The 16724-nt window shown below is 45.2% G+C and overlaps 2 protein-coding genes across 3 annotated transcripts; one reads left to right on the top strand and one right to left on the bottom strand.

Moving 5' to 3' along the window:
- The first annotated feature begins 11598 nt into the window (after window positions 1-11598).
- Window positions 11599-13349, top strand: LOC128727763 (clavesin-1). The gene is made up of 3 exons (XM_053821704.1): window positions 11599-12110; window positions 12193-12503; window positions 12578-13349. The coding sequence occupies exons 1-3, from the start codon at window positions 11681-11683 to the stop codon at window positions 12851-12853; spliced, it is 1017 nt and encodes a 338-aa protein (XP_053677679.1). The 5' UTR covers window positions 11599-11680; the 3' UTR covers window positions 12854-13349.
- LOC128727764 (peptidoglycan-recognition protein SB2-like) lies at window positions 13189-16479 on the bottom strand. Of its 2 annotated transcripts, XM_053821706.1 has the most exons (4): window positions 16049-16479; window positions 14077-14358; window positions 13657-13995; window positions 13189-13589 (listed from the first exon to the last, which is right to left on the bottom strand). In XM_053821706.1, the coding sequence occupies exons 1-4, from the start codon at window positions 16059-16061 to the stop codon at window positions 13387-13389; spliced, it is 837 nt and encodes a 278-aa protein (XP_053677681.1). In that variant the 5' UTR covers window positions 16062-16479; the 3' UTR covers window positions 13189-13386. The 2 variants fall into 2 exon arrangements, with proteins under 2 accessions (XP_053677681.1, XP_053677680.1); XM_053821705.1 differs by lacking the exon at window positions 16049-16479 and having other exon boundaries at window positions 14077-14509.
- Window positions 16480-16724: the final 245 nt, after the last annotated feature.

Here is a 16724-nt window from a genome sequence, read left to right on the forward strand (position 1 = left end):
GCTTATGCAACTTTTCCTCACTCGGGCTGGACGCCTGTGTGCAGTGCTGTCGTAGAACGATCTGGCACGTTGGATTCAGGCCGTCGGAAAACCCGATCCGGTGGGTTTCGGGCTTCAGGAGGAAAAGTTTACTACGATGTGCTGTCGTCGGTGTGCTGTAGGGGTGCCGCGATTCGATCACTAGGTTCGATGGGTTTTTATTTATAAATTTATTGCTACAAAATGCATCCATAATGGAGCTAAGATATTCCAGCTATAATTGCTTGATTTTGCGTTTTCATGTATGTTGTAAAAACTGACTTGTTGAGAATTTGGAAGGCAAACAATATTTGCGAGGAAAAGTTTTGTATACATTAGATCATTCGCTGATGAAATTGATAGTATAAATAAGTCAACTAAAGGTTTTCTAGTTTCATTGTTTTCTTGGTCATTCTTTATTTTTAATGAAATGGTTCTTCGAATAACTTCAAGACTCATATGAACAGAAATCAATGAAATGAAGAAAAAAATCCTTCATTGGTTACATACGATGTCGTGATCAACGGGAGGAGAACGTATTATTTTCTTCCCGGGAGTAAACAAGTATTGCTTCATAGATGCCTTCGCCGGTGGGATGCCATGTTACTTTTGACCCAATCGATCCTGATGACGATCGGGGAAAACTTCATTTAGTCATCAATTCCCTTTGCTCGTTTTATGCCCTATCACGATCCATTCGATAGAAATTGCAGTTGGGCAATTATTGGCAAACGATATTAGATGGGCGTGAAATGCTTACTATAATCTAAGCCACGTGTTATCTAATGCTTTTAGATGGACGGATTATCAAGAATTGATTTGCAGTGTTTTTTTGTATTATGCATAAATTTTTCAATCATTTTTATAGAATTATGATAATGAGTGTTTCTAATTACAATAATGACTACTAGCAACTTTCAATAAAGAAGCATTTCAATTGTAAATTAAATTTCTCAACACGTGTATATTTCTATATACATTTTCTAACAGAATATTATAGATTTATGAAAAGTAATATAAAAACATATTGCGACAAAGATAGGCCAGGATTAAAAGAGTTGTTAGAGTTGTTTTGTGTTAAAAGAGTTATTATGTTTCCAAATTTGGGTTCAATCCATCCATCCGTGCATCCCTCATTATAAAATAATGCCATTTGGAATAGTTGTGTCTTAAACGAGCTTTGCCATGTTAAACGCATGCCTCTTTAAAAAGCAATTTTCCTATGCTCCGACGAGTTTGAATTCGCCTCCGTCGAGCTCCGTTTGCTACATTCTCGCAGATTGCACCGCAGTAATTGCTCGAACCAACAAAAATCAACATATCAACACACGGCCCGTGCTGCTGTAAAACACGCCTGTTTATTTTTTCACAACACACGGTGCTGTTGTAATTTCGGCGGAATTTCGTTCGAAAGCAGAAGTAGAACGCACTTCCTCGTGGTAGGCACCATGCACCAGCCTTATTCGCTCTCTCTCCGTTCTTCGATTCGTGCCCGTATTGCCGCTTGAGAAACGCCTCGCCCTGCTTCTCTTCGTTTCTCTCACTCGTGATATTGGTTTTTTTCCTCTCCAAATCTCGACCAATTGCGGAGGGAAGGGAGTGCGAGTTGTTGTCATCATCGACCGCGTGCGTTGTAGTAATCCGGCCAAAAGGCGCAACCCCACGCAGTAATCGCAACCGAAGCGAACCAGCCTGGCTGCGGATCGGATCGCCAGCTGCCAGTGCGTTAGAGTTGCTGTGGCTCAGTGTGACTCGAAGCTTCAATCGGTGTGCGCGTTTGTGCTCCGTACCACTTCTTGGGATCGCAACACGTTGGGAACCTTTTTCTCCGGACAGGGTACGGCGTGGTGTAGTTCTTGCTGTTGAAACTGTGGCCAGTCTGTGGTGGAGTTTCGAGAGTGATTTTTCTGTCTATCTCCTTCTTCAACTCAAATGGACATTTAATCAAACGCGAATCAATCCTGCTTGAAGCGAGGACTTTGTTTGTAATATATTCCCAGAAAAAGAAATCAGTGAACATTTGCATGGATTGGGAGCTAGCATAAGAAAGTTATTGCAGAAGCAGAACATTGGTTACTTTCCTGAAATTCACACGCCAAATGTAAGTAAATTTATATAGAACCAGAAAGCGAATCAGTAAAACGAAAGACTTCAACGCTTCGGTATGGCAGTCTTGGGGGAAATAAGCTATGAACCCTAAGTGTAAGAGTTCAAATCGAGTTCAAATCAAAATACTAAAAGAATGTTATTTGATTACAACTTACCAAAAAAAAAAAATAAAAGCGAATTTTTCAAAACAAAAGACATCAATGCCTCTGTATGGTAGTCTAGGAGACAACAAGCGACGAACCCTCAATGTGCGGGATGAAATCGAATTCAAATCAATTTGTAGGGAAGAAATTATTTTGGTGAAAAAGTATCAAAAAATATGAAAGCGATTTTTCAAAACAAAAGACTTCAACGCCTCGGTATGGTAGTATGTGAGTCAACAAGCGACGAACCCTTTGTGTGCTGATTCAAATCGAGTCAGTATGTCAATTCAGCATGTTTAAAATATTTTATTTTGATTAAATATTATCTAAAATTTTGAATGCAGTTATTTAAAACGAAAGACTTCAACGCCTTGGTAGTCTGTGAAACAGTAAGCGACGCACTCTCAGAATCTGGGTTCAAATAAAGTTCAATTCAGAATGTTAAGGAGTTGTTGTTTTGTTTAAAAACTATCTAAAATGGTAAAAGCGAATTTTTCAAAACAAAAGACTTCAACGCCTCGGTATGGTAGTCCGTAAAACAATAAGTGACGAACCCCAAGTTTACAGCTTCAAATCGAATTCAAATCTGTACGTTAAGATGTTACTTTTATTAAAAATTATTTAAAATTATTAAAACGGTTTTTAAAAGACTTCAATGCCTATGGTAGTGTGTGAGTCAACAAGCGACGAACCCTCATAGTGCGTGTTCGAATCGAGCACAAATCAGGACGTTTCGTTCAAACACATTCTTATGTAACATCGATCTCTAGCACGCAGTGTCGATTCGATGGTGTCTGCAATTGCAAGAATATCCCCACCTCATGCCTCAGCTGACCTGCTGCTCTGCTTCTCAGCAGCAGAAGAAGGGGTGCACTTTCCCTCTCGAAGGCTGAACTTTCCGCGCCCGCGTGCTTCCAAGTGGGTGAACATCGCATCCCTTGAATGAGGGTGGCGCGATCGCCTCTAGTGGCGATGGTTTGGCGAAGGGTGAAGGGCTCATGCATAATTCTGTCCCTCCAGTTGGGCAACGCCGATCGCTGGAGGTGCGTATATTAATTGGGCCTCTACAGTGATGCTCCCAGCTGCGAGTAGGGGAAACTAGTTTTGAACCATTCGTGAGGGTTTCTTCGTCGTCTTCAACCGAGAGATGGTGATGTTTTTAACTTTTTAAGCTCCGTCTTCCATGTGCCGTTTCTTTCCCGTGCGATAGAAGATAAAAATACGACCATCGCTCTGTGTTTGCTCCAACAATTTGCGATCAATTTAAAGACGTTGCTACTTTAGAAGACGCCGGAGTCTAGGCAATTTCACGCTCGTCGGCTGTTTGTTTGCAAGAAAAATTATGTCAATTAATGCCCCTTGCAATCCACTGTGTTTAGCTTTTTGCAGCCATCCAGACTGATCGTGCTTCCTCGTCTAGACACGGAAACGAAGTGCTTGACATTTTTCAACCTCAAGCCGCGTCGTGTAATGTCCATTGCCAACCCATTGATATAACCGGCCTTCGCAGCCTTCGAACGCTAGAATAAAATATACAAACTGGCGCGCGATGCGGAAATCGAGGTTCTAATGCTCGGCTCAGTCGGAGGGTGTCGTAGCTGGATCAGCCGGTCGAGAAGTGCAAAGCGGTGGGAATGAAATTTAAAATGTGAATACTGATGCTATGTGGTTTGCTTTCGAGCCACAATGCTCCCGGTGACAGGCTTTGTGAGATCTGTGGGTCCGCTGAGGGGCTTCGGCTCTGGTTGCGACCGCAGCATCCCGTGCAGCTCAGTTTCAGGGCGCAGTTTATTTGATTAATCGTTGGGGGCCGGCTAGTGTGAGTAAGTGGTATTTAGTCGAATACTGCGCTTTGAGAGCACCATCAATAACGATAGCTAATGCAGATTGGGACTGTGGGAAAATAGCTCATTAAAGTAATAATTTATTAGTTTAGAACGGAACTGGCTAGATAGAAGAATATATTTATTTGGATTGCTTATTTGCGATGAATTTATTTCAAGAAGGCACAAAAGTCTCCAATTCCATTTTTACCAATTTTTTTTCCACACAAAGAGTGTGTTTTTTACAACAGCAAAGGTATAGAAAACTCGCACAAAAATGTTTCTTCCACATTATACCACCGAGACACTGGTAAATAAACCGTAGGTTTATCTCCAGCCTGCTTCGCGTGGAGCAATCGCAAACTTGACGCTATAAAACGCAGCACCTGAAAGCACAAACCACTCGACAGATCCTTAATTCCTCTGAACCACATCGATCGTTGCCGTTAGACGTTCAAAAACAAAGAACCCCGTCCAACACATCCCTCGACGGGTGGCATCGAGTGATAGGGGAGCAAAACAAGTTTTGTCCCCCTGGCTTAGTAGCACCGACACGGAAACGCAGGCTCAAATTTAAAGAAATATTACCTCGCCACCGCTCGGAAAGCCGTCGAGTAGCGGCGAAAACCGGTCCCATCGAAGACGGCGGGAAATGCGAATTTTGACGCGTTACTTCCACCAGTTACGACGACGTTGCGCCGGCATCCTACGTACGCCAACGATCCGTACTTATTGGCCGCGGAGATTTACGTCAGCACCGCTAGCGGCAATGCGAGAAGATCCACCCAGATCGATAGCTTGTTGCGGAGGGTTTTTGCTTTCCTTCGGGTCTCGGTTGCATCATACACGCGTCAATCGGCGCTGGAATGTCGCGGTATGGTTGCACTGATTTAGTGCACTGGAGCGAGGATGCAGAAATTAGTTCATTCGCTCAACGGTAGCGCCTTCCAAAATCGTTACAAGCCGTTATTTGACAATGTACGAAGAAATGCTCAGAAATGAAGTATATCGGTCTCGTTTTCAAACGTTTTAATCTTAACAATTACATGCGCAATATTAATTACCTTATTATTTATAAATGAAACAGAATGAACGCGACGATGGGCACAATTAAATGTAACGTTCCAAGTGTATAATCGACAGCAGGTCAACGTTAATGTCAAGAATGCTTATCAGCGCGTCACACAACTACGCTAACATGGTTTGTGAGTAGCAGCATTCTTCTACAAAAACAACATTCTATAAACCTGTAGATCCTTAAATTTAACTCGAAATCACGATTCATACGCTTTGGAAAACACAGAGACCCTCTTATCCGGCGTTCCAGAAATGTTGGCCTTTTGAGACGCATTTGTAAACGTCAAGATGACTTCTTCCACTCAAGAAAAGCTTTGCGACAAGATCCAGACATGCAGAAAAGCGTTCCAAGATGACGCTAACCATACTTTATAGCGTCTTTTTCCCATCCGGGATAACCGTCACCATTAGCGGCGACCATCGAAAACGACTCTCGTTTTCAAAGTCAATGCTAAAGTTGCTTTTGAATGAGTAGTTTGTCTTGCTCTTCTTTTTTTTGCAACCTGTTGGAGAGGTTTTATATACAGCAGAAACTCCTTTCGATCGCAGATTCGATCGTTTCCTTTTCATTTCTGTTTCGTCGGTGGCAGTGAAAGGGGGTGGACGCGCATCGATTGGGATCGTGGTCAAGTTCATGCATATGCAAAATTGGTGGAAGTTATGTTTGTACCGGAGAAGATTGAGATTATCTTTTGTGGGTTTTTGGATCGAATAGTATTTTTAGATCTAGAAGATGCCAAAAATAGCTTAAAGAGGTATGTGTATTGTGTGTGGATGAATTATGTATGGTCTACATCGAGCTTTGATTTTTATGAATTTGTAACTGGTGTTGTGGTGTGTCGAATAATTGAATATCATCCAGGTGTGTGGTTAACAGTCAAAGGTCACAGTGGTCACAGAGCATAGCAGTTCTTTTGACTCATAATACACTCATCTGACCTGTTGACATAGTCAACCATTGTGAGAATGATACTTCCCTTACACAATTAATTGTCTTCAAGGACGAAAGGGGTGTAGACATTCCGATCGCAATGGATAGGATTCATCGATCAATCCGTGTGAAAGGTCAAAAATAACCATTTGATAATGGAGGTACTTAGCAATGAATGATGAGGATCGAGAGAATGTTGTGCAAGAAAATATTTCATTTATCGTGTAGACTCATGTAATTTTAGTCATCAGTTGCTTTTTTGCAAAAGTAAGCATAGTTTTCTATGGAAAATGTCTCACTCAATATATATATATTGAATTAAAGGATTGTCATACGGTTAAACATGTTGATTAATTCTTTAAAATGACCAACTACTACGATACTATAATAATTCATAAAAGTGGTAACGCTGCGATGCATGTTGGACTGGAAAAACTAGTGATCAGCCTGCAGAAGGGCGTAAACCAGTTTCCGAGAGCTGATGAGCCCAAAAGGGCTCTTTTTGGCGTTCCTAAAGCAGCCATGTCGAACACCGTCGTTGACCACCTCGAAGCATATCACCCTCCGAATAGCGCATCACCCACCGTTCAACGGCCCCATCAAGGGCATCTAACCAAGGCACACTGTCGTAAAGGTGGTCGATGCATTTTCTCATCGAATTTACATCGCCGCTGGCACCAATAGCTCTGTATTTCTTTTCACAAATTTTTCGAAGCGATGACGAAATTGTGACCTCGAATATGTGATACGAGAAGCACACACCACACACCTGGGGCTTAAGGGCAGATAAAGGAAACCAAACAAGTCCGAATCACTGTGGCTCTGTTATGAAAGGCAAAAACTATGGGCGTTTGATTAGTGACTGCTTCGAAGGGCTGCCATCGGCGTCTCGTAAAAGTCAGGGATATTAAATGGTTTTATTGAACGGGTAACGATCGGATTGGGTATTAATACCCGATGCTAGATTCCAACATTGTGTAATTTTGTGAATAGATTCTCTAAGCCCGGCAAACAGTTCTGTAACCACATTCAGTTCACAGGTTAAGGGTTTTCGGTGGTTACTTGTCGAATCAACAGACCTCTACCGTACCGACGCACCATTATTGATGATGTTCGAAAGGTAACACGATGATGAATGAACCGTTTTGATACTGTATCCATTTGTCATCGATTACGCATCACTTTATGCAACGGTGTGTAGTAACATTAGCCGGGCTCATAAGCGATCATTAGTCTGTCCGGATGCACCGAGCACGATTCAATCTTCAACGCAACCCGGATGGCTATCGAAGCTGCAGCGAACGAACCACTAATTTCCAACCATTAATCTAGTAATCGGACATGCCACCGGACGCCTGCGAGACTCCGGGTGGCTTTATTCAATCTAATGGAGATTAATCTCAAACTAAACCGAGCTGGCTGGGTTGTTTGAACGCCCGTTAGACCTAGCTAGGTGCCCTTTTTCCTTCCAAGCCATCGGTCCCTTTCATTTCTCTACTCTCACTCTCGAGCTGCTGCGGCACTGACGTGAGCTTAAACTGGGCCAATCTTTTGGCTAACACACGCGGATTTTAGAGGACCACGTACCGAACTCGAGTATCTCCTAATCGCTAAACCGTACCGTGTGGTCTCACCATCGCAGTGTAGCTTTTTCAAACAGTCTGAACAGTCTAAGTCGGGTCTGCGTAACCCGCTGAGCAGCTAAAGCGTTCTCAATTCGACAGCATTACACCAAGCCAGAGCTAATCAACGCTCGTTAGTGATTGATGTCTGACCGCGGCCTATCGTCTGGGGCCGGGATGAATGATTAATGGAACCAGGGAGACGGAACCACCCTGCGATGAGTACGCGTGTGTGTGTGTGTGTGTGTGTGTATGATGCTAAAAGAAGTGCAAGTCCTCGTGTGCATGTACCGGCGCGTGCGATCGTCAATCACCCAAATTGGGGAGGGTAATTTGGCAAGTTGGATTGGCTGATAATTTGACACAGTTTTTAAAAACCATCGTGTGAGGTGGTTTTTGATTGTAGGACCTCGAATCAGCTGAATCACATAATCCAGCGATTGAAATAGATCGACAAGAACGCTGCTGATTGTCTCTCGGGGAGATCTTCAGCGAAGGATCAACTATAATTTTAGAAACGAAATCGTGAAGTTGCGATCTTATGATATAATGGAGAGAAAGTCATGAAAAGGAAAAGAAAGTGGGTTTAAAAATTGTATCATATTTAATCTGCCTTGCATTTCTCTAAAATTGTAACAGAAAAATTTATACAATTTCTGCATCCGAATTGGTCCGATCGATCGCCCCGTTTACGAACTGTCTGTACTTTTGTGACCTTTCTCGCCCTTTTGAAGACAAAAAAAGAGCCATGTTCAGATGTATATAAAACTGACCTACGTCCACATAATGAGCCAACCATGCGCCATGTAGGTATCCGACCAACCATTTAGTTATCCCATCTCAAGACTGAGGATAATCTCCAAAAACGGCTCCCATCTGCTCCTTAGCAGCGGCATTGAACCACTTTCGCCGCAGGCACGCTCCAAAAAACCGGCACCATATCAAAACGAAGCCTGCTCTTAGTTTCGTTGCGGTACGAGCTTTTTTTTTAGAAAATGGTACATTATGTAACAATGTACCTTTACTTCACATTCAGTGGTGCGGTTTTGCGTACTCGTAGATCATACGCATCTCGTACCCGCAATTGAAGCGATAAAGAAAGAAAAGGAAAAAAAAACACAGAAACAATTATCCTACTGCTGAGCTGGAGAAATACGGACTTGACACACTCCGCGGATTCGTGGAATGGCTTCAGTTGCGTCCTACGCTCGCAAGTATGTTAAGTTCATTTCGGTCATTATATGGAAAAGTGACGAAAGTGTGTCATCCTGTGCGCGCGGTATGCGTGAGTGGCGATGATTTGATGATCGTTAAAGCATGAGCAGAGCAAGTCGACGCCATTTAAGTCGACGTGACGAGACGCGTGCCAGTTGGGCGGATAAATTCGTTACAGCCTGATGGCTTGCAAGCAACAGCACTCAACAGCAACTACGAACAAAAACGTATCTATCATGAGCACAATCAAAGAAGGTTAATTTTTGCGCTGAACCCTATTGCCTTTCACCTCCCATCTGAGCTCTTGTGGCTGCGAGATGAATTCGTTTCAACCATTAGCATGAGACGAAGTGAGTGAAGAAGAAAAAAATCACCTAGTATCGTGTACGGAGGCGGCCATTTAGAAGGCGTCTTTTACCACCCTGTGCGCACGTGTTGCGCCATTTGTACGCGTATTTCTTTTGGGAAATGGGAACGCACGCTTTTTCACCAAATTAAGCCGGCAAACGAAAGGAACGAAAACGTAGGTGACACACAGACTCCAGCGCTAGGCGATGGTGAATAAATGTCGCGTTTTTTTTGTCTGTCCCTGTGATCTATTCGGTTCGATTAGGTAACAGCCGAGGCTGAAAGGTGGGTTCTCAACCTTGACTTTCGACCCGCTCCAAAATCGGAGGTTTGGGAAGACCCTGGTAGTTCCGTCGTCAGGTCACATGGCCATTTCGGAAGTAAACCCGAACCTTGAACGGGTACTTCCAAGCATCGGTATTTAATGGCTTTAACCCTAAAATGACGTGTTTCGTGGTCACCGTCCGATTGGAAAGTGCCCATCAGTAACGACCGATCGATTAGGTGTGCCAAAGCAAAAGGGTGTTTCTTTTTTTTTCTGTTAACTTCACCAGGGAAGTGCCATTAGCCGGTCGGGACTTAACGATCCTGCTGCTTATCAAATGAGCCGTCTGAAGCGGACATGCTGAGAAGCTCGATTTCTCTCGCAAGAACAGTGGTGTTGTGGTAACGGTGCCTCTTTTTTCCGGACGTTGCCGTTCGAAGGAGAAGGGTCCAACATGTATCTAATGGGACGTCGAGGTCGCCTCAGCTAAATGGTACTTATCGGAGTGAGATAAATTCCCGCTCGTATAAATGAATGCAAACCAGAAGCCGCGTGCGAATGGGGCACCATTTGCTGACGATTGTTTGTGGATGTCTTGCTTTTGGTCCCAATCTGGCTGACAAAATGAAAGCTGTTGGTCTGGTGGTGTTGGCTACACGGTAGTGTTTATTACCGGTCATCGGTTTTCACATTTGTTCGAGAGGCAGATGCGTCTGCTCAGTTTTGTTTGCTTTCGGCGAATCGCACGGCAATGTTCTATTTGCGATTATTTGTAAAACGTCCACTACGACTTCCAGTTTGGTGCGAAAAAGCTGTTTAAACAGAAGCATCACAGACAACTTTTAAAACTTCATGCATGATAAATTTATAGTTTACAGTTTCTATGCGAGACTGAATAACTTTGTTTGGTAACAAACTGGTATTTGTGAGTACTTCCATGTTCAAAAGATCGTTGTTTTAAATTGAGATAGTTAATCCGTTTGTTAAAAAAAATATTGCTTTTGTTTTTGTTATTTTCTCGGTGTGTGCCACATGGGATTAGGCTCAGAAATCATCGTACTCTGCATCACTGGAATCAACATTTGAAATTCAAATTACATGAAACCTGATCAACATTTGTCTCAATGATTGCATACTACATTCTTCACCATTGCTCGCAGGATCACACAAATACAACATCACTTGATCATCGCCACCGACCTAGCAGCTTACGAATCTTGACTATAAGAACACGTGTTTAGCCTGTATAAGAATGATTTTCTTGTAAATTACCTAATTCCCTAATTGGCGTGATCAATTTGAGACACACCCTTTTAAACATGGTTCTACTGTGTTTTCAAGATTTTGTACAATTTTCAGTTTTTTATGTCATTTGAACCCCTCATCCTTTGCCTGTTTCCGACAACCTCTTTTTCGGCTCATTCGCGTCTCGTGGACCGCGTCATTCCCACTGGAAAGCACTCCAGCATCCGGGATGTTTGAACTGCGCAAACAAAGCAACGCGCTCACCGGAACCGAAATTCCCATCAATTATTCACTGTCGATTAAAAAGTACTGTGCAAACGAGCGATCACAACCGAGTGGCCAAGATCAAACCGGGGCGTGCCAGTAGAATAAAACCAGTAGGGGGGTATACAATTTTCCATAGTCATCCATCATCTCAGAACCTCTCGATGGTTTGGTAGGGAAGAGTAGATGTAGAAGAACAGGAAGATTAAGCACTTACAGGCGCTATCGCCCGGATTGTGATGAGGGATCATTTGCATAGAGTGTCGTCATCCGTGACGAAATGGCTTCACCTGCTTGTTTGGCACTGATCTTTGGTGATCTTATGGCACACACGATCGACGTCAAGCGCCCGTAGGTAACCTTTGAACCGAGTCATTGCGATGAGAGCTAATTAACTTCTACGTTGCTAGAAGATGCTAATGGGGATGTGGGCAATATGTGGAATTGATTGATGAGATTGACTGAATGCAAATAAACCACACGAGATCCGTGTATCCGTGTATCGTGTGAATTTTATTATGTCATTATGGTTGGCGGTGCCCAAATAACAATTTCTATCTATTTCCCAGTATCTTTCTTTCCGGCAGTTGATCATCGCACACACAACAACCAAAGCAAACATGACGACTACGCGCGTTATATTGAACTTCCCGTGGACCAGCAGCGACAAGCTGAAGGGTGACTTCTTCCAGGACACTGGCGTCACAGACGCGGTCATGAAGATAGCCCGCAAGGAGCTCCGGGAGGATAAGGCGATCCGCGAGCAATCGCTCGAACAGCTACGCGATTGGCTGCAGAAAAACGGTGACGTGGAGAACGTGCGTACTGAGGACCTGTTTCTGTTGCGCTTCCTGCGCACCAAGAAGTTCAGCGTCCCAATGGCGCAGCAGATGATACTTAAGTATCTGAACTTCCGCAAGGTGTTCACGCATCTGATCCACACGCTCGACTATTCGTCACCCAGCGTGCAGAAGCTGCTCGATGGAGGTTATCTGTTTCCTTCGCCTATCCGAGACAAGCACGGTCGCCGCGTCATCGTTGGATTCGCAAGTAAGTCTCGCTGAGCTCGTCAGTAAAGGCTGGTGTTTTGACACGCAGTTCTCATCGACATACTATTCGGGGTTGCTTTAAGATCACTTCAACCCGGCCGAACACACGAGCTCCGATATGGCGCGGTTGCATTTCATCACGTACGAAACGCTGATGGAAGACCCGGAGAATCAGATCTGCGGACTTGTGCACATTGGCGACTTCAAAGGGATCTCGACGTCGCACATCGCCTGCTGGAACCCGACCGATTTCCTGCGCATCATGAAGTGGGGTGAACAGTCGATCCCGATGCGAAACAAGGAGGTTCACTTGGTGAATGTCCCGTCCACGGTGAAGTACATCATCGAGGCCGGCAAGTCGATGGTCAGCAAGAAGATGAAGGAACGGCTACAGGTATGGAAGCCGAGCTATGTCCCCAAATTGCTGTTGCGATTCGACTGCTATATTTCTTCCTCTTTCTTTCGCAGGTTCACGTGACAGTGGCAGATCTTTGCCGGAAGGTTGATCCAGCCTGCCTACCGAAGGAGATGGGCGGCACAATGCCAATGGCTGAGATGATCGAAATCTGGAAGATGGAGCTGGCGGCCAAACGGAACCTTGTACTCTCCTCAGCAAAGATGCGCATCCTGAGCGATCGTGGCATTGTCTCGCGAAACGGCACGGACCGAAACAACAACTCCAACGCCACTACACTCGGTATGGAGACGATCACTGGAAGCTTCCGCAAGCTGGAGGTTGATTAGAACCACCGATAGGAACGTTACCGACAGGGTGTTAGTGAATAATCGTGAATGTATACATATGTGTGATAGCATCTTACCTTTTTTCCCCCGTACCGCGTGGCGTCGGTGGTTCTTCGCGGAAGGACAATCAAAAAACGATGTAAAAATGTCGAAGCCTCGACGGTACGTAGCTCTTAGGTGATGATCCAGTAATTAAGACGACAGGGTTTAGATTAGCGTTACACGCATCGTTATATTACTGTTTGTGTACGAGTTTGTCTTTGTTTGTTTTCCCTCCCCGCTTTCCTGGTTTTGTATAATGATTTTGTTTTCCTTGGACTAACTCCATTCCCGATGAGATTTGGATGAACCGCGCCTCGGATGAGGTCGCGTGTGCGTCTAATGAAATAATACTTTAAGACTACGTTTACATGACGGGAACTCGGACGAGATTTGGAGATCGCTACGGGCAGGAAGCTGTAAGCATTGCCAATAAACCGTTCCGGTCGTGTCTATGCCTCCTATGTCTACAGCTGCGACATCTTCGATCGAGATCACACGATGACAGATCCTTTCCAGTGAGACCACCGTTGAAGCTGCCGGTACATCGCTGCTCCGTCATTGGCGTCACGCGTCTCGTTGACAGCTCCACGCAGACGATAGTGAGGTGAAAGACTAAGACGTCGGATGGACTCGTTCAGAAACGCCTTCAACTCGGCGTACTGCACATCCGCCGGTTGTCGATCGGTGAAGTCCCCTAAAAATGAGGTCAGCTCAGTTAACGTGTCCACGAGCAGATGTATCGTTTCCGAAGCGTCACTTACCGACAATTCCAACCACTAGGGTCGTGTTCTGACCAGTCAGGTCTCCAAAACCATGCTGCTTCTTCCAGCCACGTGCTTCATATGTCACACCATCGCCACCGATGAGAAAGTTGTACGGAATGTGATCGCCACGAGCCGCCCAGCAGCTCCGCTCGGTGTTCTGCAGGAAACGTACGCATTCCTCCCGGTTCTGGCAACTCTCAGAGCGTGTGTGTACAACGATCACATCAGTAACGGACCGACGATCGAGTACGGTCGCTTCAAGTGCCACTGGGTAGGGCCACCAGGCAGGTCTTTCGACTAGGAAGAACGGATGCGCCACGGGCCAAGGACGTTGAACTATAGAGAACACCGAAAGAAGAACCTTGTGTGAGACGAACTAGTTGTTTGCCCCCTAAATGGAGCCCCCAAGGTACTTACTCTGCAACAGCAACAGGTATACACCGATCACGACACCGACCAGCAGGAACACCAGCAACGCCACCATCAACCCCAGGGCCACCGGATGAACCGCATCGGTGGTTTGTTTCGAAGGATAACGTCCAGATTTTCGCGATCCTCCTTCACGGCGAGTCAGCAACAGCGGTGTGCGTTCGGTTTCCCCAGCTTCCAGGTCGAAGTAACCCTGAGGATCTTGCACCTTCCGGTTCCAGGCGACGGGCGAATTCAACCGGCTTGAGCCCGAAGCCGCTACGGAGCGCGCTGCGGAGAGCATGAAGTTGAAACACTTAGCACCGACACGCTCAAGAAACAACACCGAATGGTCGTCCTGCGCCGAGAAGGATTCCACCAGTGTCACCAGCCGTTGCTGGATGAAGCTCACGAATAACCGACTGTTCAAAACGATCAGCATTTTCCGCGTACATACGCTCGAATGCAACGCACCCTCAGGAACGCCCTATCAGACCGTCGTCGACAGGGCGCCCTGATTGATCGTCATGGCATCGCCAACGCTATTCTGTAAACATCGATCCCGGCATTCGATAAGCCGGCTTGCCCTGCTGCGGTTTGTTGATAGTGCAATGCGAAACGAATCCTCTCAGTTGGTGGCCATGTTGGTTGGGTTTGAGGTTTTTTTTCTACAACTGATCGGATATGGTGCTCGAAAGAACGTTGATCTAACGATGCTGGAATGTTGAGGAGCTAACAGCTCATTTTGAAACGATGACCCATGATCATTCGGTCGGATAGCCAATGATATAGGACAATCGGTTTCAAAGTTTCCAAAGGGTGTGAAAGTGCAATCGTTGCTGGTTACAAAGATTATGGAACGATCTTTTTATCGCCTAATCGCTTGTTTGTAAATTCATCCGGTAGAGTGAGAATCGCATAATCGCTTTCTGCAAACAATTTTCTCGCCAGCTGTACGATTTGTGTTTAATCAAACAAGAACCTGGTTTTTGTTTTAGAACGCAGTGTTAATATTTGTGCAAGTGTTGCATCATGTTAGTTACATAGAGGACTGTCTGGATCGGAAAACGTTTAATCATTCTCTAATGGGTTTTGCTTGTGCTACAAGATCAATAGAACGAGGAAATTTCGTTGAACTAATTTAAAAAGGATGAGCTTGATTGGCATCGAAATTTTGGCAAGAAACAAACGTTACATTTTTTTGGCTCTAAAGAGATTCTGCACGCTTTATTTTATGATACACAGGTGCGGGTTTTATGTTAGTTGGGATACGTAAATAGCATCTCAACCGACCAAGATTACTTTACGGCATTTGCTCATGCTATATTGCCCTGATTAGGGGCATATAAAGGAGCAGTATAATTGCACACATCGTATTGTATGTGCCCATGAAATCTAGAAGGACGTGTGTGATGCTAATCTTAGTTTAGTTAGCAATATCCACAGACGTCAGGCAACAGTCTGGACAAAGAGAAAACATTGCCCACAGGGCTAGCTTATTTTGCAATCACGATACACTTAAACCATTGTCGGTAGAGGTTGTGCGTCACTCGTGCACCCATGCCGTGGCCTACTGCAACTGGAAAACGCGTTAAACGTATTTGTTACTATCTCCATACCGTAGCAAACTACAAAGGAGACAACTTGACTCATATCCTCATAGTGACAGCGATGCGCGTTGAAATTGTCCCCAATGTCCGGCTGCTTTCGATTACTGCGCACAAAACTCCACTTTCAGGTCAAGCTCGGTGTTCGTACCTTCAACACTGTACGACAACTTGCATGGACTCGCCGTCCCACAGACAACGAGGACTCTTGGGCAGCGACCCCGTCGGAAGCATTTAGGCGCAACCCGTTATCTTATCGTCCCGCTAGTGCTTTCTCTTTCACCAACCTTTTTCCGGACGACCGCGATCATTTATCGTTGTGTCAACATTGATCTTGCTTCCGGTGGACGCTTGCCTTACGATGCGAAACTTACCGGCTAGATTCATCGCTCCAACGAATGATTCTGTGCTGACGAAGTTCTGTGCGGTGCCTAACCTGGCCCGCGTACAACTAGCCCATAGAACTCGGGAACTCCTGATGCGCGTCCTCAGGACGTCAACCGAACGTCCGATGCTGAGAACTGCCGTACTCGCTCGCCACCCGTGAAGACTGCAACGACCGCCGATATTTTGGGACGACTCCACTACCCTAAGGAGGCTCCCGTAGTGGCACCCTACGCCAGCGGTGCAAAATTATCATCTGAGTAGACCAGACGCTCCTTACACATAGCCCCGCTGTGTCGCTATCCGGACGATGGCTATTGTAACCTGCCCGCAAGGACAACCCTGAACAGTCCGCCAGACTTGACTTCCTGGACGCTTCGGCTCAACACCGCACGATCACTTTGTTCCGATCCGACGTGGTTGCGATTAAAACGTCTGGCGCGTGTGAGCCACTTCTTCTCATTTGCCTTTTGGTTTCACCGAGATTTCACTGGCAGAAGAGGGGCGCGAGAATGTGAGATGATTTGTGGCTATTTTCGTTTCGTTTTATTGATTGATATGAGCTCGATGTTGAACCCCCGGCGCGGGTTAGGAACCTTTTGGCACGCGCAGCAGGATTGTCGAATTTATTGTGCGATAGCGACGTGCTGTGCAAGATGGCGCCTG

The sequence above is a fragment of the Anopheles nili genome, chromosome 3 (assembly GCF_943737925.1).
Source record: "Anopheles nili chromosome 3, idAnoNiliSN_F5_01, whole genome shotgun sequence".
NCBI lineage: Eukaryota > Metazoa > Arthropoda > Insecta > Diptera > Culicidae > Anopheles > Anopheles nili.

Excerpts from the sequence above, each read along its gene's own strand:
- LOC128727763 (XM_053821704.1), top strand. The coding sequence starts at position 11,681 with ATGACGACTACGCGCGTTATATTGAACTTCCCGTGGACCAGCAGCGAC. Across the intron at positions 12,111-12,192 it reads CGTCATCGTTGGATTCGCAA|ATCACTTCAACCCGGCCGAA; the intron begins GTAAGTCTCGCT and ends GGTTGCTTTAAG. Across the intron at positions 12,504-12,577 it reads AGATGAAGGAACGGCTACAG|GTTCACGTGACAGTGGCAGA; the intron begins GTATGGAAGCCG and ends TTTCTTTCGCAG.
- LOC128727764 (XM_053821705.1), bottom strand. The coding sequence starts at position 14,509 with ATGCTGATCGTTTTGAACAGTCGGTTATTCGTGAGCTTCATCCAGCAA. Across the intron at positions 13,996-14,076 it reads ATACCTGTTGCTGTTGCAGA|TTCAACGTCCTTGGCCCGTG; the intron begins GTAAGTACCTTG and ends TGTTCTCTATAG. Across the intron at positions 13,590-13,656 it reads CCTAGTGGTTGGAATTGTCG|GGGACTTCACCGATCGACAA; the intron begins GTAAGTGACGCT and ends CCTCATTTTTAG.